The sequence below is a fragment of the Eleutherodactylus coqui genome, chromosome 3 (genome assembly GCF_035609145.1).
Source record: "Eleutherodactylus coqui strain aEleCoq1 chromosome 3, aEleCoq1.hap1, whole genome shotgun sequence".
Taxonomy (NCBI): Eukaryota; Metazoa; Chordata; class Amphibia; order Anura; family Eleutherodactylidae; genus Eleutherodactylus; species Eleutherodactylus coqui.
In genome coordinates, this window is record NC_089839.1 from 188,133,918 (window position 1) to 188,155,688 (window position 21,771).

Below are 21,771 nucleotides of genomic sequence, written 5' to 3' on the forward strand. Positions count from 1 at the left end.
AGGAATGTGTAGAAGTTTGGAAGCTTTTCATACTTTTCGATAAGTTTTTATGGCATAGAAGTTAACTTTCTCAAGGGCTTTAGGTTCTATTATGTTGAGCAGGGCTTACGACGCTTATTGGCTCCTCTTGACTGAACTTCCAAATCCAGGGACATTGTATCCCAGTTGCTGCTGACTAGTGTTGAGCAAACCAGACCAGTAGAACCCTGTTTCAGGTCAAACTTTGCTAAAAGGTCTCTAAACAGAGCCTTAGCAAAGTTGTATTCGAAATATGGAGGGGGGGGGGGGGGGGGGTGGATTGAAATAACACTAAGGGCCTATTCACATTGGTGTATTTTTTTACACATGTAATAAAGCTGACATACAACACCATTGATTTGCTTTGGTGTATTCAGACTTAACTGCATTACGGCCCTGTGGAATAAAGCCCAGACGTGGAAGCATGTATGGGTGATCATTAAGGGTTGCTCCCATCTCAGCCAAACATTGGTACAATAGTAAATCTGCTGAATGAAGTGGCCAAGACGATGGAACCAGCTGAGTGCGGCTGGGCTACTGGTTTCTGTTCCTCCTCTAGAAGTCAATGGGAGTAATGCAGACCATGTGGCACACTAGCTACACTGTTTCTGTAACTTGGCTGCCACATCCACCCTGCTTGGGGTCCCACCTCTGGGTTATGCACTTGACTTATGGTATATTCTGCGGATGCGCCATAAAAGTCTGCATTGGGATTAGTGTTGGTTTTCCAATACAAAATTAGGTTTGTCCACAATCCTGCCGCCGTGGGTTACCTACATTACGCTGACGAAGCACGTTGTGGACCAATTCGGCTCTGCTACATCTGTACAACGTGTTCAGCTCTCATTTCCCATTCGCTCTCACAACCGGGTAACAAAACGACAGACGAGTTTCTCTATAAAGTTTTTATTTTTCCAACTTGTATCTTTCAAACAACAAAACAACTCTGCTGCGTTATAACAAGGGTTTAGTAGACACGTCAATGTCATCTGTTAGAAACTTTGCAATATACATTGTACCACATCTTCTAGAAATAAATAACTCTACATATAAGTAACACTTCCGTTTCACATTGCCTCTCAGAAGCAGCAGTCCCTCCGGGTCGTGGAAGTAATGACATAAAAAAAGGGGGAAATTGTGGCAAATGTCCTTTTAGCTTTAAAAATAAACACATTTATTTTGCTTAGAAAATGTGAATTTACGTCATTTACTACTTAGGATTAGCGAGGATATAAAATGCCTATGTGGCCATCGCAAAAATGGCGCTTAGAGGCGGAAGTTATGACAGAGCACCGGCTGGAGATGCAGAACTTTACATGTCATGGTAGTTAGTGGCTGCTCCAACACAAGGAAGAAAATGGCAAACAGTTTTAATCAAAAACCTCCTACCGTTTTGTGTATACAGCTCCAGTGCGGACCTGGAGAAGAGGGGACTGATGGGAGACAGTAACTACAACCAGCATTAGTAGTTTGTAACAATGGAGACGCCATACAGAAGCTGCATACACAAAACAATGGACCTTAAAACCAGACTTCCACTGTCATGGCCATCTCTTCTTAAAAACAGCCAGGAGGCGAGAGGTAGGGCCACTCCTTTAATGATGGCGGGATCTGCAGCCAGCTGCATTGTTGGTATGTTCACACGGCACAATCGGGCAGTTTTTTTTCCGAACTGATTTTGCCTCTAAAACCACGGCAGAAATTTGTTATTCTGCTGCGGCTCCGTACTGAGATTTGGCCCCGTCAATGGACAAAATCTGCGTGCAGAAAGATACGGAGCTCAGCGGTGGCCTTGTGCGGCGAACTCTGATGCAGAGTCCACCGTGTGAACATCCCCGTCTTAGCAGTAGTGATTTATTAGATCGGTGCTTTAGATGGGATTAGCCCTTGTCTAGGTTGCTTTAAACAAAGATGGCCGCACTGCTTCTCTGACTACCTGCTGCATGCTGTATGTAGCGGTAGTCTAAGGTACTACATGCCGCTCTGACTGCCCGCACTGGTCAATCAAAACAGCATGGATTGTCCTTGGACGGCTTCCCGCTGCATATTTGTGCGTACCTGTGCGCGTTTTACTGTATTTTTCGTGCAGGCATGTCTTGTGTATTTGCGGGTGCCAAAAAAAAAAACCCGCATGCTCCCATTGCTGTCAGTGGGTTATTTGAACCACTGAACGATTTCTCAGCCCTTACAGTAATAATGCATACTAATACAGTGTGCGTCAGGTAGTCAGAAGCAGTGCAGCCATCTTTGTTTGTCCAGACCCAGAGGGTCGCTTTAAACAGCACCCACTCCCTTCCTTCACTATGTATCCCAGGCGACCATTATACTGTTAGACCGGTCTCAGGTCAAGATACGATCCCTGTAGTATTAGTTTTATACTGGGAGACCGGTCTCGGGTCAAGATACGATCCCTGTAGTATTCCTTTTATTGCTTTGATTAGAATTTACTCTTCAACTTTAAGAAATTGGGGAAGATTTGAAGCAATTCTTGTAGTTGTAAAGGGGGAATCAGTGCAAATGTTCTCGTGAGGCGTCATGCACACACACTGAGATCTGATCACGGACCACTACTGATTTCTATAATGGAAGGCTATATGCAGATGTAACCCCTTTGGTACGGCTCGGAAATTTGTTACTGGAGATCTGACAAAAACTGATCTACGACTGATATCACAGCATTGACTTAGCCTGTCAGGTTCTCGGCTACAGAACTCGCTGAGCAGCGCCAAAGGGGTTTAATCTCTCTATAGCCCATGGTGAGAGATCATAGACGTCACCAATGTGATCTCCTCAAATGCAGTGATGACCGAGCAGAAGATCATTTACACTTTCTATAGAAGATGCTATAAAGTAGTAGGAAAGAAAACAACATTGACACTATATGTAGATAGATTTTGTATAATTTTTCCAGAAATTTCTAAGAATATAACGTCTCTTAAAACCTGCCCTAGGCGAGAAGCGAGGCCGACTCCACGCACTTCACATTATCCTATTAAACGTACATTGATCACAGCGCTAGTAGTGGAGGCGGGGAAACATTCACATTGGATTAGCTTTTCCTACAGGCTGTAAAGTGAGTCTTGTTTGCAATTCCTATTCATCCCAGTTGTAGGTCCTACAGACTGTTGGCACATTACTTCCATAGCGGCTCATGTCCCACCGGTTTGAGGTTCTGTGACAGACCCTCTATAAGCCAAAGTAGAGGAGCGGCTTTAAAGATGAAGGTCCTACATCAGAAACTAGCGGACAACCCTTTTAACAGAAGATCATCGAACAAGGCCACTTTCCCATGAGCATATGACTGTCACATTTGTGTGTCCTTGGACATGCGTTCATGTTCAGTCCAACCGCGGGTCAACTGACCCAAATTCACAGCATGATGGATATACCTGTGTGAAAGTGGTCTTAGGCTCTTATTTCCCCGTCTTCTGAGGGTCCGGCAGGAGTATTCCCTGACAAACCTGAATTGGAACCACATCGTATGCTACTGTATACCGTCACCTAAAGGGGCTCATGTTTATAGAACACCCGTCTCCTCTCCCGAGTTGTCAGTCCTAGTAAATATGTGCATTCCCCATAACACAATTCTGGAGCGTCTTTTCTTACACCTCCGCATTGTACTGTTCCTGTTATTTCTCCTGAAAATTTATGAATAAATTGACAACTTTCAGAAGAATGGTAAAAACACCTAAATTATCAGTTGTAGGTTTTTGGTAAAAAGGGGCGTGTCCTTACATTGTCCAATCAGTGATGCCAGACTATGACAGGGTGTCCTCGGAGTGACAGTTCAATTCCAGGAGGAACAACAGGAACAGTACATTACAGAGTGATTAGAATGGATGCCCCAGAATTGTTATATCAGGGGAATACAAGTATTTACTAAAAGTCAAAAAAGTAGTAGGTCGTCTTATTGTAAAAAAATTGCTGAAAAAAAATAGAAAAAAAAAAAAAAGTTCACCGCATAAAAGGGGCACATTTATTAAATAGGGTCTGAATTTTAGGACAGTCTAATTATACCGCCTATTAGCTGGTTTTGTTTACACCAAAAATTTTGGCGGAATTTGGGCCACACAGCTTTCTTGAAGAGGCACCCCTTAGGAAAAAATAAATGTCCGAAAAAGGTCTAAAAATCACATACGGATGTGACACGGAGCGGGCAAAACTGTTTTCTGGGACAATTTGCACAGAAAACTATTGTATTTTGAATAGGAAATACGCCCCAATGTGTTTTTTTTAACCACTTTCTCTCTGCATAGTAACAGTCTATAAGGGTTTGACACATACTGGTAGTCCATGCCCAAAGGACCCAGTTTGGCGTTCGCTGTGTGCATAGGGAGTTAGATGTTCTGCATGTGCCTAGGAAGCTTTCCCAGTGCAGACACCAAACAATGAAACAAGGTCTGAACAGAGCCATACACCCAATGGGAAGAATGCGGAGGACCTTAAATGAAACCACTTGTATGGTTTCTGGCCACCCCGGTGGAGCCTACAGAAAGCCAAACGCTTAGCCCAGCGCCATTTCTGTAGCTCTCAATTCACTTCAACAAGAGTTAGGGAAACTACGCTCGCCTCTTATGACAGATGGTTGGGATAAAGTATCGGATTATCCCACCTCGGCCACAAAAAGGAAAGATGGAAATACCCCTTTAATGTCCAAAGTGCAAATTCATCCTATTTTTAGTATGGGGGGGTTAAAAGCACCCCAGACATTTCCTTCTGTCTTGTTGGTTCTGGTATATCAATGACGTCCCTCAACAGTCAGCAATATCAGAAAAGACTGAAGGGGCAATAATTTATGAATCTAGCAGATCCAGGAGAGGAGATGACCTCTAAAGGCTCTGTGACTTGTAGGGGCCCTAGTAGTGGGGTAGCGCATACAGGACAAGACCTGAGCCACATCTTAGGGGGTCAACTGACAAGTGAGTTAGAATCTATGTATTGTGGAATGTGATTAGTGACTGGTAGTAATCCTTCCATGTTTACTATGTAGAAAGTCTCAAATGAAGCTGCAGATCTAGCAGTAAGTGCAATCACCTAGTTCTTTGTGATGGCCACTCTGTTACTTGGTGGATATTAACTGGGGAGTAGAAGTTACAGCTGCTGTATACAGATATGCTGCTCGGTTATAGATGCTCCAGTGCAAATCACAATGGGGTGGTCTGGACTAGAAAAAAAAAAACAGCGCCACTTGTACAAGCACAGGCTGTGTGTGGTATTGCAGCTCAACTCCATTCACTTTAAGGATAAAGCCACACGGGGCGAATTTGCTGCAGATTTTCGAATTTACAGTGCATACAAAGTGGATGAGCCTTAAAGTGACCCTCTGATCCTGGAGAAACAGATGGCTGAATTGCTTCTCTTACTACCTGATGTACACTGGGTATTCGTATGCATCAGTTGTCTAAAACTTATATATTGCTCTGACTGGCCAGCACTGCTCATGTGGGTAGCACTGGCCAATCAAAGCAGTTGTAGACTAATGATGCATACTAATGCACAGTGTGCATCAGGTAGTCCAAGAAACTGCTGCGGCCATCTTTGTTTCTCCGGACAGTCCCTTTAAACTAACTTCATCCACACTCTGCAGAAAAAAATCCATGCTTTATTATTTTCACAATGGATTTTACCTTTTGCAGTGGAAAGGGTGAAATCTGCAAAAATCTGCACAATTTCTGCAACTACATCAGTTATAAAAACCCACCTTTTCGTACAGTTTTTGCCATGGCAGACTCTTAATGTTTAGCCATACCCTAAAAGAGTTGGCCAAGATCATAGCAACATAGCTGCTTTCATCTGAGAACAGTGCCACTCCTGTCAGTGGGTTCTGTCTGGTATTACAACTTCGCTCCATTGTAGTGAATGTGGGAACATGGACCACACCGATCCTATGGTTGCACTGGGAGTAAGCACCTTTAGGGTGATAGTTGTTTAGTGAATGGAGGCAGAGCATGCCGGAGATCTTCCAGCCGCCCGCCTCCATTCACTGTGAACAGGCAGTCGTTCGTAGATAAACAACTGCCTGTTCACACAGAGTGAGGACTTGTCCATTAGTTGCCTCATTTCAGTGAGTTGAAACAAAGCAACCGGAGCGATTTCTTGCTCGGTATCCTGTCGGGTTCTGCTTTTACTTGGGACAATTAGCTGTCAAATTTGAGCGATTCTTTTGAGAGGGCCATGTAAAAAGTACCCTTAGTCTCCACTTAGTCTGTGCACTGTGATATAGCCCAAGCTATGGTGGAGGAGAGCAGCATCTTGTAGAAACCAAGAACAGTGATAATACGGATACTAAAATGCGTCTGTGTTGGGGCCGCCTAACACTGGCCTCTGGCTCGCTTCCATACAATACTGAGCACATAAGTGTTCCAGGCAACTGCACCCCCTCCTTCCATAAGTCATCCTGTATTCTTGCATGCAGTAAGGCACCTAAGTCTTTTTCCCAATGCGCTTTTTAAAAAACATTGACGCGTTTCACAGCTGTTCTAGAGCGACTCATGCACTAGCAATCAAAATAGACTCTGTAAAACATATACGTATATATTTATATATCTAACTTTAGATATTTACATATTTATATATATTTATGAAAACTCTTATGTACAATGTATCAAATACATAACTTGTTTCACTACTTACAAGTCTTTTTGCATTTTTTGTGCATTAAATGCAATGTGACGTTTGAGCTACCAACACTTTAGAAGTTTGTGAAGTCCATTCATCTCAGCGGTGATCAGGTCGGATTCTTCTCCCACACTTTGTACCTCATTTTCCAACATCATTCCCCTAAAATGATACATTTAGGAGTTGAGGTAGCAAGATCTGTGCCGGTTCAGTGCAAAATTCAATGTCCTTTCTAGTTCCTTGCACACAAGAGTCACTTGGATTCACATGATCCGTTGTGTGGCCTGTCCTGGTGACACCATATGGCCATTCGAGAGCGCAGTCAATTTGGAGTCTTGTACAGGATCACTTATGTGTGAGGATTGCTGTATTAAGAAGTCCAGGACTGGAGGGTAGAGAAACATCTCCTGGTCATGCGATTGGGTGAACGGATCCAGATGTGAACCTGTAAATATAAAGACATGATGTTTACAGCATGTGAGGAAGAGTCTTCGACCATATTTGAAGGGTTCGATCTGTAATCCGTACTCCCCTCCCCAAAGTACAGTACAACATGTGTAGTTTTTGAAGCCTTGTTCTTACCCTTTGATTTGTGGACTAGTCATCTTGTGTAACAGTAGCCTTAAAAGAAGATGGCTACTGCCTTCCAGAAACAGCACCACACTTGGCCATAGGCTGTGTCGGGTATTGCAACCCAGCCCCATTCAATTTAGTATAGCTGAGCTCCAATACCAAACATGACGCAAGGAGTTTTGGAGCCATTTCTGGAAGAAATGAGCCATATTTTTTTCTAATTCTGGACATTGAAAGTGTTTGTGCCAAGCACAAACTCGTCATATGTCCTATAAGGGTAATGAACGTCCTAGAGCAGGGTCCCCAGCTCACGACCCCCTCTAGGACCCAGAATGTAGAGCAGCTGCTGTCACGGATGAACACGTGTTGTATTACCGGACTGCCATCCACAGCTGCACGGGAAACACTTAGCAGGCCATGGCTTTCCCCAGCAAAATCATCTGTTTGCCTCAGACCGATCAGCTATTTTCCCTAGTCCATGCATTCTGAAAGGGGATGTGTATGTTAGCACAGCTTCTTTAAAGGGGTTGTCCAGTTATTTACTATTGATAGCGAAGCCTTAGGATAAACCATCCCTAGGAGAGTGGCAGGGGTCTGTGTACTGGGCCACTGCACTCATGCACGGAGAGGATTTTTAAAAGGAAGCAGATAGCTCTGTTCCTACTGCTGGCCCATTTTGGTATTGCAGGCACAGTTCTCATTCACTCTAATGAAGGTTACCCGTTATACCAAGCCTGGCCACTGCAGTGGGAACAGAGCTGTCCGCTTCCTGCAGAAATCAGCTCCATGCACAAGCACACTGGCCCAGCAAACAATTGATTCGCAGGGTACCCCAGCGATGGGCCCCCACCAATCTATTTATGGGCTGCTAATAATTTACAACTAGGCAACCCCCTTTAGCTACCTTTCATCATATCAAAACGCAGAAGAAAAAAAAGATTAAAAAAGGGGGGGGGGGGGGGGAGAAAAAGAAAAAAAAAATCAGCTAGTAATGTACAGAACCAGGTTAGGCCATGCATGACAAGTATAGATTACCTTGTGCATCAGAAATCAACACATTTGATTTCTGCTCACTGACGAGTGGAACCCTTTCATGGTTGCTGGGGTAGACAAATTCTCCGGCGTCCGTTTTACCATAGCTTTGTTGGCAATTTGGCAGGTGTGACTCATCAGTGCCATTCGTATAGCTCTCCTGGTTACATTGGGGCTGTTCATACGAGCAGTCTATAGATGGTAACGGTTGGGGGCAGTAGTCCGGGTTGCTGCTGTACATTGCTTGGCCCTCCATGCAGTCTGTACATGCCACCTGGTATCCATATCCTGCAAGGAGATTAAAAACAGGTTTTATTTTTAAAGAGACACTAACTTTTCAGACAACCTATGCGGATGTAATAAAAGCATGCGTGTCATCAGCTTTTTAATATACTTGTGTTCAAATTTTGATGTTTTACCACTGAAAATCAAGCTTGACGTAGCTGCCACTAGAGGTCTCCTTTGCAGCCCCTCTGCTATCCATCGACTGTTGCTAGATATTGAGCTTCTGTAGTAACTGGGATGCCAGGATGTGCAGCAGGGGTTATTTTCGTAGTCTGCTTCCCGTCACTGACAGCCCTGCAAGTCACAGTGTCTGCAGTCCCCACAATCTAGGCCTCTCCTGCTGTTACAGCACAATTGTGTGCACATTGAACAGGTTTGCTAACTATTTGGCCAGAATGTCCCTGAAATGTTCTGGGACAGCAGAGAGAGGGGCATTCAGATACTGCCTCCTTGCTGATTGGACCAGAGAGAGCAATGCAGCATGGGAAGTGAGGGAAAAGAAGTACAGGACAGTGAACTACTGTCAGAATGCTGGGCTTGATGCACTCCCCCTGCCTGAATGTGGATTGCAAACAGCAGAAAAATGGGAAAGACCACCTGAAAATCAGAACTTAGACATGAAACAGGGTGCAAAAATCAGCAAATTAGCAGGTGAATTTTAGAAAACGTGTTGAAAACTGAGGTATGTTTTAAAGTCTCCTCATGAAAACTTTCCTTGTGGTGACATGATGATTGATGGCAGTCGACAATTCTGTGCCATTAGAATGTGAAAAATCCGTGTCATTACCGTTATTTTCAGTGGAGAATAATCCATCTGCTGTTTTGCAAGGTTCATCTGAGTTGCACCCTATGCAGAGTCTCGGTTGTCTGTACCCCACATTACACGCCTCCACATCAGTGTTTCCAATGCCATCACTGGAACATACACCTGGAAAATATAACCGGAGGCCAAAATGTCACTCATTATAACCCGTTTATGTTACTTAAAAGGGCTACTCTACATTTGTACAAAGAACAACTTTCTTTGCTGTAACCAAAGTTATGCAATTTTCCGATCTATTTTCTAGATCAATTCCTCGCGGTTATTGAAAGGTGACCATTTCACACTAGATGCACATTGGCGCACTGATCAATTTTGGAAATGTGCATGGTGGCCCCCTTAACTCCTCCAACAGATGTTGAGATAAGGATCTGGCAGTTGGATGTCAACTGATTGATCCCTTTGTTGTTGGGGAGATAAGCCGCTGCCAGAGCTGTCTAGCAGCAGATTTCTTCCCTCACTGAATTCAGAACACACACACACACTTGGCGGTGTCCGGAGAGAGATCAGTCGGATAAATAAGAGTCTGGGAAACAGGGTGGCCATACACATTAGATAGCCAACATTTCCGCTTATGTTACTGGAAGCCTCCACTGTATCCAACAGCACCTCTGTGCTGCTTAAAGCAACTGTCTGGTCATCAGCTCAAAAATAATATGCAAGTCAGTACCTACATAAAGTGATTGTCTGACAATCATTTCATCACTTCTTCCTCCTTAGCTGCCTTTAGCTCATCTCCATTTGGTCAGAGCTGTGAGTTGGGACTACAATTTATCTATAGGGAGTCTGAGTCACTCCCTGACTCATTATGGATTCAGGCTGCTGCTCCACCTCTTCTGATTGGCTGCTCATCACAGGCTCACAAAGAGCTTGATAAAGACTCACCTAGTCGAAACGTCGCCATTTTTATGGAGCAATAAACCTCTTTTTTGCTTATTACACCACTGATGCTGCCACTTCATTGCTGCTAAAGAGCAGTATGCGGACAAATGATTTCCAGTACAGGGCATAATGGCATAATGATTATGAAGAACAGAATACTAACAAAACAGAGAGAGAAAGGAGACTATCATGTAACTGCTAAGATAGGAGCACCATTGGTTGATTACAAGGTGGCCAGGTAGAAATAGCGCGGCTGAGGTACACTGCTTCCGTAATTCCAATACAAGTCAATGGGAGTTACATAAATAATGCAGTAGAGTGGATCATGCAGTTTCCACAACTCCTGAGTTGAGGAAACAATGTAACTTGATGTGCTACGCTGTTTGCCTATCTCTCATTGACTTCTATGGGAGTTACAGAAACAGCGTAGCACAAGATGTATGGGTATCATCATCCTCCCAGCCACCACAGAGTGGCGGGACAGTGGAAGGTCCTAACTGAAGAACGATGTAAGTCCAAGAGGTTGGGCCTGCACCCATCTGTCTTTAAAGGGGCTGTCCCATCTCAACAAGTTATTATCCATCCACAGGATAGGAGATAACTCAGGATTGATGAGGATCCCAGCTATTGAACCTGCAGGATCAATGAGATTTTTTCCTCGATGCATCATAAATGTTTCATAGTGGTGGCCATGCATGCACGAGCGCCACTGCTCCGTTCACTTCAATGCAACCGCTGGAGATAGCACAATTCAAGCTCTCATCAATCTTCAGCGGTCTCAGGGAAGTCAATGGAGCAGTACCGCCTAATGTGTGGCAACTGCTGTCAAACATTTGGGACGCACAGGGTATGAAAACTTGGAATCGGTGGCAGTCCCAGATCCCCACCGATCAGCAAGCTACCCCCTATTCTGTGGATAAGCCTTAACAGTCTAAGATGGAAATACTCCTTTAAATTCTTTCCACATTGTGGAAAAAAGCAGCGCCATGTGTGTCAGCTGCTTGTCCGATTCTCCCCTCCGCTCAGCCGATAGGGGGGCTGAATGATCAGTGTTTTGCCAGCTTAAGTTAAGGCTTTGGGACTCTGCAGCCCTTTATCCTTTCTCTGCCGGGGTCCAGTTTCACAATCGTGCTCATTTGTAAGACGTACCTTGTGAGGATAAATAACTTGGAACATCTGGGGGCACAATGGTTTCATCTGGAAAACAATGAAGCGCAGTCTGGTTACTTCACTTCATTAGAAACAAACAAAAAAAAAAATAGCATTGCCGTCTTCCACAAGCGGCGTGGAGACAGCCAGGACTTCAGTGAAACCACAAACTAATTCACATAACAAATCCACTTCCCTTTTAGCCAGTATATTTATATAAACAGGCCGGAGCGGACGCGCTCAGACCGCTGAACCAACATCGCACATTCTCAGCCAATTATTGTGTTTAGAGAGGTTGGATGAGAGAATCGAGGTCTGCTGTACTTCGTTCCATCACACGCGGTCCGCAGTGCCATGTGTGGCCAGATGATTAGGGCCGCACAGAATATCTATGCAGGACTGCTCACATGTAGTATTCATGTCAAGGTGAATATGGGAAAAACTTTTTTTTTTTTTTTTTTTAAGCTTTTACTACTTTAGTTTTTTGGGTGTTTTTTCAAATTTAAATAACTGTCTACATCCTTTTTAGACCCGTAGGGGACTCAAAATCGCAATAGTTTGATCACTCAAACAGCAGAATACCACAGTATTACATTGTACTGCATTTTAACCGAAGACCCCCGGGTGCGATTGCACCTGGCTATTACATCGCGGAAGGGCGTTCGGGACCCTCAAACAACGATCAGGGCATTTAGAGGGTAAACAGATGCGATCAGCGTTAGCCGTAAGAAACAGCCGACTTCCAATCCCCCTCTGTACGAACCCCGAACTTACAGAACTTTACTGTACATCCTGTGTCATAAGGCTTAACCCCTTGAGTGGCACGCCCGGAAAAGTTCCGCGACGAGCTCCACTGCTCATAGCAACATAGCCCGGAAGATTTCCGGGCTATGTATCACTATGGGAGCTGCAGAGCACAATGCCACAAGCTGTGACAGTGTGCTCTGCCTGCACAGACCCACATAGAGCAGTGCAGGACATTGAAAAACCAGCAGAAGATATTGCCGACATGTCGGCAATATCCTGCTTTGTTTACAGGTTGCCATAGAGACCATCGGCTTGTCAGAAGCAAGCCGATGGTCTCTGTGGCAGGGAGAGCTGGTTCTTAGCTGTGAGAGGACAGCTAGGTACTAGCTCTTACAGCAGAGATCAGAGAAAACCTCCGATCTCTGCTGTGTTAACCCTTTACATGCTGCAGTCTGTGACTGCAGCATGTAAAGGGCTGTCACTGCAGCATGTAAAGGGCTGTCACCATCGGACCCCTGGAATGTGATCAGGGGTCCTGATGGGTCCCTGTGGAAGTCCCCTAAAGGGACAAAAAAAAAAAAAAAAAATTTTAAAAATTTAAAAAAAAAAAGTTAAAAAATTATTTAAAAAATTAAAAAAACACTTGTCTCCCTTTACTTTGTAAAAAATCAAAAATACAATCACACATGTGGTATCCATGTGCGTCGTAATGACCCAGAGAAGGAAGTTAATACATTATTTAACCCCTTAATGACATGGCCCCTTTTTTCTTTTTTCCCCATTTCTTTTTTTCCTCCCCCCTGTTTAAAAAATCACAACTTGTCCCGCAAAAAACAAGCCCTCATATGGCCATGTCAATGGAAAAATGAAAAAGTTATGGCTCTTGAGACGCAACTGCAAAACTAGTTGAAATTCAATGATTAGACCATTTTAAAAAACCTGCCCTAGTGGGCACGACAGGGTGGTAGGAAACCTGCCACTCAAGGGGTTAAAGGGGTTGTACCAGAATCAAAATTTATCACTTATCCACCGATCTCCAGAACGGGTTCTGTGTCCCCATTTGGTTGTGATTGCGAGGGTCACTTCTCCGACCCACAGTGACGTCAGATTGACTGCATTGATGGTCGCACATGTGCGGCTGCCACTGCATTCACTTCAATGGGGCTGATGGAAAGAGACAAGGGCTTGTACTTGGTCATCCCTGGCTGTCCCATTGAAAATGAATGGAGCAGCAACGCTCATGCACGACTGCCACTTCATTTCATCTCCCCCTGACTGTGGTGGGTGCAGTGAGCCCACAACAAAGGACGAAGGGGGTCACGGGACCCTCATTCTCAGGATTGGTGGGGCCTCAACAATTACACTCTCACAGATCAGACTTTTATCACCTATCCTGGTGATAGGTGATAAAAGTTCATTCTGATAGAAGGTCAAATATTTCAATAGGGAGTTTAAAGTCTTCCTAATAAACTACAACACATTATTTAGTTTCGGATTTAATGCAAGAACAAAACGCACGTGCGGGGTGCGGATTTTTTTTCCGTATGCGCATTACCTGTGTTTGTCACGCTGTACTCTTCACTCTTCTTCCTCGTTTGGTAGATAATACACACCCAAACCAGCGATGTCAGGACAATACTACACACCACGGCGATTGTGATGAGCCCGACCGTCATGGTGCCTTCCGACTTGTTGGACTCTGACGCGCAGCCGGAGGCGGCAGATATACTGACTTCAATATAAGCTCTTTCGGTTCCAAGAGTGTTAGACATCTCACAAGTATATTTCCCAGCATCCTCCTGGATCACATTGCGTATGATAAGGAGCTCATTCCCAGGAGTAAAGTGGTGCCTTTCTGTCACAACGACGGGTTCATCCCCCTTTAGCCATGTGATCCGGGGAGGTGGACTTCCATTGGCTTTACACTGCAACACCAACGTAGCCCCTGTTGACAGAGAGCGGTCCTCTAGAGGATGCGCCAAAAATGGCATCTCTGAAAATACAACATTGGAAGAAAGAAATTAAAGATTGCAAATGTAGGTAAATTATCTTCTGCACTTTGAATTTTTCCTCCGACTTACCAAGTATTGTTAATGTGGCATTTGCAGAAACCGATCCTGCAGAGTTTTGCGCGGTGCAGCTGTAAACACCCATATCCTCAATCTTAACATCGGTAATGAAGAAGACATCATCATCTGGCATGACATGCATGCGCCTTTCCCGGGCAGCAGGGAAGTCTGTGCCCCCATCTTTCTGCCAGGCAATTTCTGGGGAGGGGTGTCCATCCGCTGCACACTCCAGCCTGGCAGTGGTACCCGTCCTTATGGTGTTATCTCTTGGAGTTTTGATGAAGGATGGTAGAACTGTCATGAAACAGAGGTACAAACATTATTCCAACTATGGCACAACAATGGGATGTACGGTTACACATGTCCACAAATCGGTACTGGTCATAAATTGGGGAATGCAAATGCTTAGGCATTGTGCAGGATTAGAAAAACATGGCTGCTTCCTTCTAGAAATGGCGCTCTATCTGACCATGCATTGAGTCGGTTATTGCAATTCAGCTCCACTCAAGTGAGTGGGCGGCAATAACGCACACAATCTGTGGAATGGTGTGATGCCGTTTACAGAAGACAGCAGCCATGTTTTTCTCATCTTGAACAAGCCCCCGTTAATAAGGTTGTGCCCCGAAAACAAGGCCATCCTGGCAATCAAATGATTGTCACTGATCTAGCTTTTCCGACCAACTGTTACCGTTCAATGAATTTCCATGCCACTATTTAATTTGCCAGCAGCGGCTACTACAGGAGAAATATAGTATTACATAACACCCAATCAAAAGAAATTGGGCAATGTCACACATTGCCGTATCGAGAGCAGGAGTCACCCTTGGTTTGAGACGTTCCATTCAGGAACATCCATATTGCCTGGAGGAAGCCTGGAAGAAACTCAAGAGGGCCATATGCTCACCAGTTTGATGTATACCCTCCCTACCTTGGTCCATACTCACCATTTACAGTAAGCCAAGCTTTGTTGGAATAGGTCGAACCAAAATGGTTGGTGATGACACACTGGTATTGTCCCTCGTGTTCAAAAGTCACACTGCGTAAATGCAGAATTGTTGTGTAAACCATCACATCTCCATCCTTTTCCCGGATGTTGGCAAAGTTTTCCGTTTCTGCATTATGCAAGATTTCATTATCTTTCTTCCACACGAAGGTCATGGGAGAACTGCTACTGCTGGCAGCCGAACAAGAGAAGCGTATATCCTTTCCAACCACCGCCATGGTCTTTTCTGGGTGCACTGTGATGTGTGGCTTCGGTAGGTCATCTAGAAGACCAAAGGTGGTAAACCTCAGAGTGCGCAAGTCAATCCCGGAGCAAAATTTTGACTTTGACTCCCTCCCATTCCAGATTTCATGCACATAACCCATATATTATAGTACATTCATGGACCGTCCCCTAGCTCCTTAGACATAATGGAATTCACAGCCCAAGAAGCAGGCAGAACAAGACAAACTAGATGTGGATATGACAAGTTGAGACCTTTACTGGACAGCCACCGGATTTGCTAACCAGGGTACAGTGAAGACTTGGATATTCCTCGACACACAAAGTATCCATCCCCTGCAATGTTCCCTTAATTCTAGATAGGTAACGTAGGTAACGTAACAACCACCGAATAATTTACATAAAGATCATTTTCTGTTTTAAAGTAATGCTTAAAGATGGTTAAAAGATGGTATTCCTTTGGAATTACCTAAACAAACACCGGAGGGATTATTCCTCTGTTTACACCGGTGAGCCAACGTTCGAGGTTGTAGGTGGCTCAATTTTTCATTGTGCTTGGCTCATACAAATATTATTCTATATTTAAGGATTACGAACAGCTGAGAGGGGAACAAGTCCCCATCTGTGCGGTTCAGGGTGATTTGCACTGGGGAATGCTCACTTTTTGCCTGAGGGGGCATGGAGGATCAAAAGCTTGATGTCCAACTCAATCATCTAGTCTAGACGGGTCTTCCACCCAGACCATGGAGACCTCTCTTCCCTTTCTTTACTCTTTGGGGTCAAGGGAAATTGCAAAAAGTCTAGTCTCCACAAAAATGGCATCCAAAAACGTTTCTAAAATCCCATGCCACCACTATCTAGGGCTACTTTTTGCTCACAGAATAACGGAATATCTTCCGAATTAAACCCTGTATCAATTTGTTTTTAGGTCCCATATAAAAATGAATGTAGACGCATGTATGAAGGTTTACATGGCTATAAAACCGTGTACTAGTTCTCTTGATGGATACAATCTGAATTCTACAATGAACATGTGCACACAAGTAAACGGCCTCCTTCTGGGAAGCTGTAACTTATGGAATGATTCAGTTTTCTGTAACATGTGGCTACTTCGAGTTCCTCTGGTGGAATGCACAAATCAGTACACAAAATAAGCAATGCAAAACTTCCCAAGCCACGTACCTTGTCGAACCAAAACATATATAATTAAGTTTGATCTCCGTGTACCTTGTTTTAATTAAACCTTTTGTTTTTACCATTGATCTGTGTTTTCAGCTGTCCAGTGCTGAGAGCCAGTTGGACCACAAAAAGGAGAGAAATAACTGGAATTTGGGTGTGAGCAGCAGGCAGAACATGTGACACCCATATGTGTCCTCAGAAGTTTTTGATGTTGGCCCGCACTTTGGACTGCTGATACCAGAGTATGCTGGGAATAGTGTTATCAGCTACTATCCTACTAATGTGAAGTTTTTCGATGCTTACACTTGGTTATGTATTGGAGGACGTTTGGATCAGGTTGCTATGCCTTACAAAAACACCTCATAGCCTGGGTCATGTTATGTTACATGGTTCTTCTATGTAAAGGCCCCCATAGTAAAAAGTTGGCCGAAACTGACGTTTTCTACCATCTTATGAGTATGGGGGGGCTCCAGACTCTCCCCCGACATCTGTAAGAAACGATCAAGCACATTGAACTTTCCATGCCTGATCATTTTGTTCTCACAAGGCCCGCATGCATGTTTACAGAAGAGTCAAGGGGCATGATAGATCTGTATTTAAGTCCTGGTGTCTGCTGGATATAGGTTATTGATAGAAAAAACAATGGTTTGATGCAAATCGTAATAAAATTGTGTTAACTAGAAATTTCCAAAGCAGTCAGCGGGCGTTTGTCAACTATAAGGACCAGTGCACCCTGTGACTACTTTGTTGCAAGTCTAGATAAAATAGTGTTAAGCTACTTGCACAAAACACTATTCTATCCAGATTTCCAACCTAGTAGTCAGAGGGTGCACTGGTCCTTCTATTTGTCCAGCGCCCTCTGACTACTTTGATGCAGTTCTGTAAAAAGAAAAAAAAAAAAAGCCTGTGTTACGCACGCATGTGGCCTCCATAGTTGGTCCATATTGGCAGAAAGCACATGTATTTCTCACAGCCCTGTGGAGGTGAATGAGACAGTTGCGGAGATTTCTGCAACAAAGCTGTTGCGTTGGAATTCACCACCCCTATAGGAATTTAGCTAAGCTTTTATTAACGAGCTTGACGACTGTTTCCAATTACAACCAGTAGGATTGTAAATGCAGCTCTGGGCTATAATACAATTTAATCCCTCCAACCTTTGTGTCCCCTTACAAGAGACAACGGTGGGACAGATCTGCTGGCAATTAACCCTTAGATTGTTAGTGGATCCTATTAATGTGGTTGCCAACAAATGTAGGTTTTTGTGGTTTCCCTTCTGAGATTTAGTGACAACAGTTGTTTCAGTCATACACATTCTTTCCTTCCGACAAGGAAAACGCAGAAATCAGTGGTGATCAGAGGTATTGCATCTAGCAGCAATCTCATTTTATGTGTATGACGAGCACAAAACCTCCATAAGTCCAACTATAAATCAATCTCTGTACATGTATTTTTGCACCTGGTTTTCAAAAATTCTCAGAAGATGCGAAAAAGCCACCTATAAGTTCCATCTTTTATGTTAAATACACATAAAGGGATGCTTACCACATGCAAAGCTCTGTGCGGGTACGCTGAAGATACTCTGGTTCTGGATGGACTCTGGATGGGCACAAAGAGCTTTAATGTTGGACTGCAGCTGTCTGCTTGTCAACCACGATGGAAGCCACTTGAGATGACAGTCGCATAAGAAGCTCTCACTATTGATGTACCTAGAAGAAAAAAAAAAAGACAAAAAAAAAAAGTCACTCAAGACACTTCAGACTATTATGTAGAATTTCACTGGACAATAATTGGGATATTCCGTAGTCTTAAAGGGGAAACTAATGTCTTATAAATTGTTTAAGCCATTTTGCTCCCATGCCGAAGGTTTTCTTTACTACATATAATGCAGAAAAGTAGCTAGGCTTTCCTGCACACCACGCAGAGATTTAGTTTGACCCCCCCCCCCCCCTTTGTGGCCCCCACAGTAGCAGCGCCCCGTTATGGCCCCCAGTGCTGCCTCTACTGCACGCTGGTACTCCGTCTGCAAGGTGAATGACATTAATGATGTTCCTGGTCTCTATTATAGAGTTGCGTTCTCTCCCACCGCTACCTGTTCTCTGGTTCTTCCTACTCAGAGGTTCCGAAGCTTGTGGAAGTGGATGGATAATGCAACTAGTGGTGGCGCGATGAGGGGGGCCATAATCTGTGCAAAAGCATCATTAATGTAATTCACAGTGCGGCAGATGGTAATGGGAGCGAGGAGGAGGAGAAGGTGGGCTCAGTTGTCACAGCGGCTGAGCTGGACAGTGTAGCAAAGTGCGGCTGCCCCTGTAGTACTCACACGTTCCTCTCATTTTCAGCTATTTCCGTCAGCTAAAAAAAAACAGCCTTGTAGGAGGAGTATAGCGCTTTCTGTACAGCTGCAGGCCGACTTCAGCTGCCAGCTGCAGCTGAAAACCAGTGAAGATAGCCAAGGGGACACAGCACCTTGTTCCAATGATCGGCAGGAGTGTATTAGTAGTGGAACCCCCATTGATCAATACTTTTGACATGTCAAAAGGTATCTAAAGCGGTTGTCCCACTTCTAGCCGTTCTGCTGCAGGAAGCAGACCGCTCCGTACATTGTGCAGTGGCCCAGGTTGGTACTGCAGACTGAGTGCTATGGAAGTGAATGGGACTAAGCCTGCAGTACCAACGCAGGCTGCTGTCCAGTGTATTGAGCCATCTGCATCCCTGCAGCAAAACAGCTAGAAGTGGGACAATAGCATATTCCCATTTAAAACGATGGCATAATACTTGCACACCACATCATTTTAATCTGTAGGTGTCAACCTTTGGAACCCCCACAGATTCAGATAAAGGAGATAAAAAACTGACATACATAGATAAGGTGTCCTGGGAAGTCACTTAAAAGGGGTATGCCAAGATTTAAATCTGACCCCTATACACAGTGGCTGGAGGTTTGAGTAGAGGTACCCCCACCAATGACAAGGACCCGTGTCCTATTGTATGAATGGAGTGGCAGCTAAGCATTGCACTGACACTTCATAAATCTTTATGGGACTGGCTGACATTGCCAAGTGCTACCTGTACCTGGCTTCTTATTGGCATTCGCATAGAGGTGAATGAAGCAGTGCCGTCCATACAGTGGGACATGGAACTCTCACCGATCAGATAAAGGATTTTGAGACACCCAAAAAAAAAAATTTGGGACACCCCCATTAAATACTCTGTGCGTCAAAGCTTTACTTACAGCTCTTTCAACATCTTCATTTCTTCGAAAGCTTCTGCCTGAACTGACCGCATAGCATTATTGCCAAGGTTTCTGCCAAAACAAAAAAGGCAAAAAGTTTAAAAAAAAATAAAAAATCTACAAATCAAAAGTGAAATCTACAAAGGTCGCCAAACTAAAATTCTAAATGTAAAGTCTAAGCGGACTTTTCATCAATTGTATTGTGTAGCTGGTGCCAGAAAATAATGATTTCCACAAACCAGAATATTAATAAACTCAACTAAAGCTTCTCATCCCGGGGATATACTGTCCGGGCTGCACTTCATTTATAAAAGGAAACCAATGCTGATTCAGTACTAGAAGCATTTCTGGTCCTCGGGGAAGGAGAGGGAAAGAAAAAAAATATATTCTCCTCTCAGGCCAAGTTTGCTGAATACAAGTAACGTTCTTTAAAAGGTGTTCTCCTCCTTGCGTGCTGGACGACTTTGCGAGAAGGAGAAAGTGACCAAACTTGTGTACGACGAGTGAGAATTCATCAAGTGTTGTCTGTTCTCAGAGTAATCACAAAATAAAAAATGCGCCCAAATTTGCCATATGTTCTCCAACTCCTTTCTTGGCACAAGGAGAGGCCAAAGTTGAAGCTGACTTATAATGAGAAGGAAGCAGCTGGTCTGCTCAAATGGACGAGCTTCTCAGCTTACAAAGACGCTATTAAATTGCTTGCAGACCTCTCAAGCAGCTACTTTTGGCAACCCGCTATAAAAATGCAATGCATGATGGGACAACTCACAGGTGCTCCAGGGCCCCCAAGCCTGAGAAAGCGTTTCTGGCCACCGACTTGATCTTGTTTCCAAACAGAGATCTGCAGTTTCCAAACATCAAGGGTCAGACAAACAAAAGGGGAGAAAGGGAAAAAGAAGAAAAAGCAGAATTAGTCGGGGTGAAACAGATCTCATGCCCACTGAACGGCGCTGCTATCAATATCGACGACAGAGATTAGGGCTTTTCTTCCCTTCGCCTACTGAAAGGAGATCGCTTTATCAGTAATGCAATGTAGCGGTGATGACAGGGCTGAATCACACGTATTTTCTGCTGGGAGAAAGCCGCCATTCAGCTCCTTAGGCCGCGGTTCCTTTCCCTTTTTGTTAAATGCTTGTTTTACAAGAAAAGAGGTCTAACAAGCCATTAATGACTGTGCTGTCAGATCACCTTCCTGCATCTACAAGCGGCGCACACTTAAAGGGGCTCTGAACACAATGGGGCTTATTTACGAATACTGTCTGAAAGTTAGACAGTGCAAACTTAAGACTAGACGGTCTTCAAGTGCACCAGATCTTTCACAGCAGCTCTGAATGATAAGTATCAAGTTTTAAGACTGTCTAGTCTAAGTTTAGACTGCCTATTAGTTGGCTTTCTTCACGCTAAAAATTGCTCCAAAATGTTAACGCAATTTAATCCACACCCCTTTTTTAGGAAAGTGAAAAAGAGTGTCTGAAACAGTTTTCTAGCACAATTTGCATCAGAAAACTAATAGTCTGACTAGTAAATGTACCCAAATGTCTTAATATGTCTTTTGGGGATGGAGCTTCACGTTTGTAATAAAGAGCTCCTAATCCCCTTTAAGAGCTTACTACATATGGTTTAATATTTAAAGGGGTTGTCAAGTTTAGAAAACTCACGTTTATACAGTACATCCTACTAGGAAATTCTATGTTAATAGAGAGGTCCTCTGTTCCGGCCAAAAGTGAGGATCCTGAGCGGAGAGTGATAAAGAGTTTCTCTGGAGGACCTGTCCTGCAGTCATAACCAATCCACTGATTTGAATGAGAACTATGTAATGCTTTAAATCCCCTGTGGGGGCACTGCCAGGAAGGTGAACACTTACATACAGGTTTCCCCATAAATTACAACCGATCGCTGGAGTCCAAGTCAGTCCGGCTGCACAGGGGTGATCCGGATTCCA

General features: G+C 44.0%; 1 protein-coding gene across 1 annotated transcript in view; it reads right to left on the bottom strand.

Moving 5' to 3' along the window:
- Positions 1–908: 908 nt before the first annotated feature.
- The window catches only part of LRIG1 (leucine rich repeats and immunoglobulin like domains 1), a 96,858-nt gene continuing 75,995 nt past the window's right edge, over positions 909–21,771 (bottom strand). Inside the window, exons 10-19 of the mRNA XM_066596659.1 lie at positions 20,599–20,670; positions 19,830–19,901; positions 18,140–18,303; positions 15,138–15,458; positions 14,206–14,487; positions 13,680–14,117; positions 11,378–11,425; positions 9,314–9,454; positions 8,245–8,529; positions 909–7,081 (exon numbers count right to left, since the gene is read on the bottom strand). Coding sequence (XP_066452756.1) covers positions 6,900–7,081; positions 8,245–8,529; positions 9,314–9,454; positions 11,378–11,425; positions 13,680–14,117; positions 14,206–14,487; positions 15,138–15,458; positions 18,140–18,303; positions 19,830–19,901; positions 20,599–20,670 — 2,005 coding nt within the window. The 3' untranslated portion in view covers positions 909–6,899. The remainder of the gene's footprint in view (positions 7,082–8,244; positions 8,530–9,313; positions 9,455–11,377; positions 11,426–13,679; positions 14,118–14,205; positions 14,488–15,137; positions 15,459–18,139; positions 18,304–19,829; positions 19,902–20,598; positions 20,671–21,771) is intronic.